General features: G+C 50.6%; 1 protein-coding gene across 1 annotated transcript in view; it reads right to left on the reverse strand.

The window, feature by feature from the left end:
* The window catches only part of BMP6 (bone morphogenetic protein 6), a 146,427-nt gene extending 138,276 nt beyond the window's left edge, over nt 1-8,151 (reverse strand). The window contains exon 1 of the mRNA XM_082638482.1: nt 7,455-8,151. Within this exon, the coding sequence (XP_082494608.1) occupies nt 7,455-8,058 (604 nt within the window). The 5' untranslated portion in view covers nt 8,059-8,151. The remainder of the gene's footprint in view (nt 1-7,454) is intronic.
* Nucleotides 8,152-8,782: the final 631 nt, after the last annotated feature.

The following is an 8,782-nucleotide window of genomic DNA, read 5'->3' on the forward strand; positions in this document are numbered from 1 at the left end:
TTCAACTCATTTTTGGAGCAGAAAACAATTCTTTAAGGTCAACAGTCCTTCGACATACCGAAGAGGGGGGATATTTTTAGAGATGCATAGTTTTTTCTTTTCTAAAAGCAGAGTTCTAGAAGAGAATGCTATCCACTAAGAGAAAACCCACAAAATTCCAGATTTGGGTTCCCCAACTCTTGCTGTGGGCTGTGGTCTTGCATGCTTTTATAATTTCTCCTGAATTATCCACTCACACCTGACCAACAACTCGATAGCCCTATTCCTCGGATGCGTTAGGCTCTCTCTGTGGTTCTGTTGGTTGTTCCTCAGCCTTAAGATGTACCAGCAGCGAGGAAGAAACCGTTCTGAGTACATCTAACAGACGTAACTGCAAACACAACAGAAAACATGACATGCAAGAACCTTTCAAGCTGTAAACTCTAGGACCCATGGATAACACAAATGGACCAATCATCCCCAACTGCCTATTGATAGAGGAAACCCAACTTAAAAAACAGGTTGTCCGTTGTTGGGCATGTTCCTCCAGAAAAACAACAGTCATGGAAGGTAGCTGTGTGATCCCAGCCAGCTCCAGAGTCTAACTTCATAAGGAGGCTGAAATACTATATATTTACAGTGGAAAAAGTAATTGCAGAGAACAATATTTTCAAAACACTAGTAAACTGAGCCAAAATATCCAATCTGCTTCAGCGCATTACAATGTCTTATTTCTAAAGCTTGGGGTGGGGAGGATAAATTAGGAGTTTGGGATTAACATATACATGGTTACTATATATAAAATAGATAAACAACAAGGACCTACTGTAGAGCAAGGGAACTATAGTCAATATCTCGTAATAACCTATCAGGGAAAAGAATCTGCAAAAGAATCGATATATATGTATAACTGGATCACTTTGCTGTACATCTGAAACTAACACATCATAAATCAACTATACTTCAATTTAAAAAAAAATTTTTAGATAAAAACACACAAAAAATTAAAATAAATAAAAAGCATTTTTAAAAATGCTTGGTGGGGCCTCCCTGGTGGCGCGGTGGTTGAGAGTCCGCCTGCCGATGCAGGGGATACGGGTTTGTGCCCCGGTCTGGGAGGATCCCATATGCCGCGGAGCGGCTGGGCCCGTGAGCCATGGCCGCTGGGCCTGCGCGTCCGGAGCCTGTGCTCCGCAACGGGAGAGACCACAGCAGTGAGAGGCCCGCATACCGCAAAAAGAAAAAAAAAAAAAAAAAATGCTTGGTGTGGGGGGGGAAGACATACACGTATAACTCTGCAGCTCCGAGAATTTCTGGCGCGCACAAAAACTATAGAGGTTGATATGGCCCTGGTTCTTTAGTAACTAATTTTTGTGAAAACGGGAATGGCTTTCCTTCTCCTTGACATAGTCGTCAGCACATTCATACATTCCAGGTAGGACTGGGACCGTTTTCTGGTCCCAAGTTTCCAGAGGGCAAGAGGTGGAGGAAGGAGGAGCCAGGAAGTAAGGGTATTATGAGAAAATGTGCTTGAATAAGAGCAACTCAGCTGTCATGATGAAAACAGAAATGAAGGCAACAGAACACACCAGCTCTTCGTGGGGAACACAAAAGGGGAGGAGAAGATGCCACCTGCCCACCCTATCAGCCCCTGGGTGACGGCTGCTCGGCCAGGACACTATGTCGCCTCCCTAGGATGCGGCGGGGTAGTGTAATGGCCTGGGGAGGGTCAGGGAGAAAGGTTAATGGATCACAGCTGTTTACACTCATGGGATTCTGTAAAGGACTCACATCTTAGGAAGTGTCTATGTTGGTTTCTACCCCTTTTACTCAGATACTTACGGAAGCTTAGTCTAGTCAGGAATGCAATGATCCGATTAAAATATTGCCTACTTTCCCTCCTACTGCTGGAGGCGCTGAAGGTGGTGATGTGACAAATTCAGACAAGAGGAGAGGCTTGTCCTTATTCAGAATAAGGCTCCAAATGGAAAAGTTAAGAGAAAACTGCAAGGGGTGGGGTGGGAGGAACTGGGAGATTGGGATTACACACTATTGATACTATGTATAAAATAGACAACTGAGGGGAACATACTGTACAGCACAGGGAACTCGACTTACCACACTGTGGTGATGTACATGGGAGGGAAACCCAAAAGGGAGAGGATTTTAAAAAAAGAAAACTGCGAAGGCTTTATATTAAGGAAAAAAGAGCATTCCATGGAAGAATTCAGTTTTAAATACAGAATGGGAAACAGTAGAGGACTGACTTGAGAAAAAACTTACACAAAGCTGGTTAATTACCCAAGAAATTGTACTCACTTTGCTTTGCTTTCCTTTCCTAACTCAGCTTCATAAACAGATGAGGGAGAGGCAAAGACGAGAGAGCCATTGGTTACCTGAGAGTTTGCTGTCCTACCTTTGATATCCAGTATTCACCCTCCCACTGCCGCATCCAAGGAAAATACTGATGTGAAACCCAACATTTAAAGTAGCTAAACTCTGAAGACACAGTGATGAAACAATTACATGCTGAAGAAAGTGCTGAAGTTTGGGGTTTTTTCACTTACACAGATGTTTATATCACTAGGAGTCCTTCCTCCATGCTAATCAGAGGTAAGCTCTCAAGTAAAGGAACCAAGAATGATTCAGCACATTTCAAAAGGATTTCTACCCATTCTTAGAAGGACAAGCAGAGGAAGCATCATCCAAGGTCTAAACAATGATATCTGCTTGCCCTTTGATCCGAGTTGAAGAACACTTTGTACAACTTTTTTTGTTGAAATACCACTGAATCTCATTTACTATTTGAAATCTCTTTAGGAGACTATCTACTCCTTCTTTAAGCCACACAATTGCAACCAAATTCTCCAAACTATTTTTGCTGTGAATAGCTTGCAGGCACGGATTTATTTTCTGCTAACAAAAATCTTCCTGGGCTTCCGTGGTGGCGCAGTGGTTGAGAGTCCGCCTGCCGATGCAGGGGACACGGGTTCGTGCCCCGGTCTGGGAAGATCCCACATGCCGCGGAGCGGCTGGGCCCGTGAGCCATGGCCACTGAGCCTGCGCGTCCGGAGCCTGTGCTCCGCAATGGGAGAGGCCACTACAGTGAGAGGCCCTCGTACCGCAAAAAAAAAAAAAAAAAAAAAATCTTCCTAAGTACAGGCAGCTTAAATGAAAAATAGGACCAGTGATCCTGTGAGAAAAAGACAATACAGTGTATCTAGTTACAAATCCAAGTAGGGAGTATTCCATTTTTCTCCTAATTTATGTTTCCCGAGAGTAATTTTGTTCAGAAGATTGCCAGTATTTTTAGTACAATAAGTTTCTTGTTACTTGTACTAACACATGCTGATTCCTTTTTCTGACCATAGTTTGAGTTTTTTATTTCATTGTATCCTAGCATCTGTAGGTCAATACCTCATTAATTTAAAATAAATAAATGAAGTCTGAAATGCAGAGATTTAATGAAACCTTTGCACTACTCTCAAATGTAATGTGTATTACAAATTACTATACATATGGGTAACTAATAAAGAGGTATATTAATAAAGCATGATGATATACATCAGATATCATGAATCTCAATGTCCTAAATGTCTTCACTTACCTCAAATGTTTTACTTAATAAAAATCAGGTATACCATTTGTAAATGATCTAAATAAAACATCGATATACCCTTCTAGATCAGTGAAATATGAATTGTAAATGAATGTGTCTACTTTCATTCAATCTTGATTAAGCACCTTCTGTACGCAAAGCATTATGTTAGGAACTTAAGTTACAACAGTGGATAAGCCTGGTTGCTTTCCGAGGCTGACATCCTAGAGGGGTGACAAAGAAATGAGTAAGCAAATTTTAAAAGAAAAAAAATACTCCTTGTGATAAGTGCAACCAAGGAAATAAACAGGGTGCAGTGATGGTACATAAGCGGGTGAGGGTGAGAGCAGCGCCAGTTTCTATGGAGCGGTTAGAGAAGGCTTCTTCTCACAGGTGAATTTTAAGCTAAGACCTGAGCTATTTCAGGATATTTCTCCAAGGTCACCAAATAGGCAGGCTTGCTTATTAGGCTGCCAAGACACTTTTTAGCATTAGAAAACAAGTAGAAAACGGCATGTGTTGCCCAGATTGAATGCAGGTTCACGAGTGCACCAAGCTTGCCCAGCGGGCACTCTGCACACCAGCCAGTTAGGACAAAGGAGGTTACACATCCCCAGACTACTCACCCAGAGAGGGTGTAAAACCGTCAACATAAACAATAGTGGGCCAGTCAAATGACCAGCCTTTGGGATATACAAGAGAAATGTATCCTGTTGATTCATACTTCCTGATAACCACTCTGACAAGGCTCAAAGCATTTTCAATGTATTTCATGAGTAAGTTACTCCCCTGTCCCAGGGAAGAAGGATGTTTACAACTATGTAACATATTCCCTTATTTCAGTTTGTAACTTACCTAACTCAGCAGATACAAGAATACTTTAAAACCCATGCTGTAACCTATTTCTTTCTGTAGGTTCTTTAGAGTCATGTAACGCAGTAGCTAACATGCCATTGACACAGAGTAAGAAATCTCTGGAATTCTCCCAGCGTCCGTATTTAGACGGTAGTAATTGCTAAGCAATTACTTCCTTCAGATGAACTGTCCTTATGCTCAGAGCTATGATAATCAGATTTTATCACATTTTTAGCCTCTCATTATGAAATCCCCCTTTCCTACTGCTAAATGGATTAATATTAAATGGAACTGCTTGACTGGCAGGTGGCATAGCTTGTGACTTGGAGTCTACATACCTGGAAATGATTTTCTCCTCTAATCGCCCATGTAGAGTCCAGGATTGGACCTACAGATAGTTATAACTTGCAGTCAGAAAGCCCAGTGGTATGATAGGAGGGGCATGGGACAGAATTCCCATGGGACAGAATTCTTTTTCCTTCTATATCAGCCTGTCCTGGGCCTGAAATGACCCTACTGTTGAGTTCTCTTGGAATTTTTCAGTGCTGTTTTTTGAATCTTTAAAAATCTTTCTGAAAAATGAAAATATCCCTAAGGAGATACTACGTTAAACCATCGCTTTAGCAGGATTCGTTGACAACTAGCCCCAAGCAGTGTGACTCAGAAGCAGTGCCTACCTGTAGACCCGGAAAGGTCAGAAAAGCAAGGAGTGGGGAGAATTTGCAGGTCATTAAACACAATAAATGTCACCATACTTTACTCAAGCTAATTCTCACAATTTCAAATACCAGTGGTTCCCAAACACCACTAGAATCACCTGCGGAATCTTTAAAAACGCGGATACCTGGCTTCCACCTCACACGTTAACTAGTGATATGGGGTATCACCTGGGCATCTAGACTTCAAAAGCCCCCAGGTAATTCTCATGTACAGCAATGTTTGGGAGCCACTGACATAGGAAGCATTGCTCTTAATTGCTTTCTGGGATGCTTTGATTTCCTTCAGACATTAGGATCTCCCACACCAGTGTTTCTTGACCATGGCAGCACATTAGAAAAACCTAAGGCAAAAAAAAAAAAAAAAAAAAAAAAAAAGCCAGAAACTCACCAGCTTAAGATTCTGACTTAACTGCTCTAAGGAGAAGCCCAGCATCCCTTACTTCTTTCCATGCCCCAGGTGATGCTAATGGTCAGCCAAGGTCGAGAACCATGTTGTAAAGCCTAGGGACTGTTTTCTGGAGACTATAATATGATTGTCCCTGGAGGAGCCAGAAGTGCCACTCTACCCACTTTGTTCAGGTTGGGACTACCCCCAAAAGGCAATAACACATTTCCCCAAGGCTGTGGGGAAACTTAGGGGAGGGCGGCAATGGGTGGAATTTACTAAGCCAGAAGCAGCAGAAATGTTAGAATAAGGAAAAGCACTGGTCCCTCTCCTCCCGCCCACGCTCCCCGCCCCCCAACTTTACTGACTGGCATGAGAATTTCCTTAGAATACTTCTTGGAGGTGGCTCAACCCTGGATTTTGTCCCAACACACTGTGACATTTCCTGTCCAATCAGAAACCCTGGCACTGCAAGAAGCAAGACTGGCCGGCCTGGAGACTCCACTCCCTGGGCCATGAGTCTCCCAGGAGGATTTCTGCACCACCTGGATACAATCGTCCTGCTCTACATGCTCCCGGACCTCGCCCCTCAGCCCCACTTCTCCTTGCTTCCCCCAACGCTCAGCGGAGTTGAGAATCATCTCCTAGAGATACTTGTAAAAGATTCGCTTCAAGTTTTTACCTGGGAATCATTCAAGTAAATAATGTCCTTAAAAGACGGACGTCTTCGACGTGGCTTGGAGACGTGGGTGCTACTTTGGTAAGTATCTGCTAACCCACTTTGAGGCCCGGCCAGAGCCACGCGTCTCGCAGCGGAAAGGAAGTCCGCGGAGACCCACCCCACGGCGCTGCTGCGCCCACTTGGGGCGTGGTTACTGCGCCCCTTTTCTCCCCGCAGAGAACGCGTCCCCTACATCGCTTTGTCTACGCTAAGCTGAGTCAGTTTATGAATGAAGAGTAGCACAGATCAGAGGCACTGGTTCTGGAAAAAGTCTTCCTTACACCATTCTCATTAACAGATGAGAAAACTCAAGGGGGTAAAGGCTCTGTGACTCCGTCCGGGTTTGCCACAGAACATTTGTGGCTGAGCCCGATTTAGCCGCCCTTGAATTTCCATTCTGTTGCCTGGCAACCGGTTCAGACCAGCTCAGGGCCCAACCCCGGCCCCCAACCCGCACCCTTTCCCTGCCCGTGCAGCTGGAGCCTCACTGATGAAAAGTTCGGCCTTCTGGGGCACTGGCCAAAGGCATGTGCGCGAAGGCACTGGGTGGGTGACCCCAACTGGGCTCGGGGTCGGGCCCCAAACCCGCGCGAGCTCCGCCTGGCCGGGACTGGCGCGCCTTCCGCGGTCCTTTCGGGACCTCCTTCTGAATCCCTCCTCCCCCAATTCCATGAATACCACTTAACGCAATCATGTTAAGTTTCCAGAGTTCTCAGCTGCTCTCGGATTCCCCAGAGTCCCGGTGGGAAAACTGGCACTCAGAGCGTTAAGGATGCAGAACCAAAACAGGAGGAGAAAGTGCTGAAGAGCTTTCTCCTTCCCAGCTGGCTCCACTCGGGCCGGACTTCGCTGCCACAGTCGGGCTGGCGTGGCCCGAGCCGGGCACCAACGGGAAAAGCGCGGACTGTGCTCCGGCCACTCAAGGAGACGCGCCAGCCAGCGCCGCTCTCGGGACCCAGCGTCCCAGCCCGCCCGCCGCAGCAGCGCTCAGCCCCGGCGTGGGGAGCGCACGTGCCGCCCCAGGCCGCGCAGGTGGCGGGAGGACAACCGGCCCGTCCCCGCGTCCCCGCCGCGCCAGCCCGGCTCCCCAGCGCCAGGGGCTCCTCCACCCTCTCACTCCCCTCCCCGGGCCCGGGAGACTGAAGGGGGGGGGCGAGGGGAGAATGTGCCGGTCGCTACGCTCCCCCAGATCCTTACCCAGGTTCACGAAGCTCATGACCATGTCGGCGTCGTTGAGGAAGGCGCTGTCCTGCGCGCTGGTCAGTGGAGACGCGCCGCCGCCGCCGGGTCCGGGGGCCAGGACGCTCCTGCTGCCGAGGGCCGCCTGCCGGGGCTGGGACGAGCCGGCCCCTCCGCGCGGCCCGGGCTGCCGCCTCTCCTCGTCGGAAGCCCCGTCCTCGTCGTCGGCGGCGGACAGGGCGTTGTACAGGTCCAGCATGAAGAGAGGCGCGGACTTCAGCCGCCCGGGCGGGGGCTCACCGCGAGGCTGCTGCTGCGGCGGCGGGGGCGGCGGGAGCGCAGGGGGCTGCGGCTGCTGGAGGCCGTGCAGGGGCCGGGGCCGGTGCGGGAGGCCCAGCACGGCGAGGATTTCCTTCTGCATCTCCCGCTTCTCGTGCGTCTTGAGCCTCCGGTAGAGAAAGCCCGAGGAGGAGGTCTGCGGCGGCGGCGGCTGCTCCGCGGGGCCGGGGCGCCCGCCGTCCCCCAGCAGCGCGCCCCCGGCGGCGGGCAGGGGCGGGGGCCCGCAGCAGCCGCAGAGCAGTCCCCACCACCAGCACAGCCACGGCGCCCTCCGCCCCAGCATCCCCGCCGGGCCGGGCTGGCCCCGCGGGCCCCGCGAGGCGTGGAGCGGCGGAGCGAGGCCGGAGCGCGGCCGCGGTGGCCCTTGGGCGTAAAGAGCCCCGCCACCTCTCGGCGGGCTCGCTTCCCCTTCCTGGCCCTCAGTCCGTATCTCTCATGGTCGTCTGGGGCGCCCGCAGTTGCCCAGGCTGGAAGGGAGGAGAAGGGGGCGATCCCCGGGAGGGCCGCCGGAGGGGCAGGGGGGGAGCCCCACGCTCCCGCGCAGGTCCCCGGAGGCGCAAGCTCCGGGCCAGGTGTGTCCGAGTCGGGGCGGCGCGGCAGCCGGCGCCCTGGCTCCTGGGCGGGTCACGGCGCAGTCTCTCCGGGGTCTGGCTGCCCGCGCACGTGCGCTGCCTTGCGCCCTCCGGGGCGGCTGGACGGACGGCGGGGCCGCTCACCAGCTGGGGAGGATACCCGGCATCATCCCCGCGCACGCCTCTCCCCGGCTTGCACGGTCGCCGTGAAGTTTACCCCGCCGCAGGGCCCCGGCCGTGGCGGACTAGGCGTCCCAAGATGCCCACCTTCTCCGCGAGGCTTACACGTCCTTCTCCCTCTCACAAACTCCGCGCCCCCTCCGCCCTCGGGCACGGCACTGTCGCTCCCCCTCAAGATCTCGGCGCGCCGTTCCACTCCCCAAGCGGAGGCGGTGAGGCTCTTGCTTTCCGTTCCGTGCTCGTTCGGCTGCCCTG

This window comes from Mesoplodon mirus (assembly GCF_964341445.2).
Source record: "Mesoplodon mirus genome assembly, chromosome: 12".
Taxonomy (NCBI): Eukaryota; Metazoa; Chordata; class Mammalia; order Artiodactyla; family Ziphiidae; genus Mesoplodon; species Mesoplodon mirus.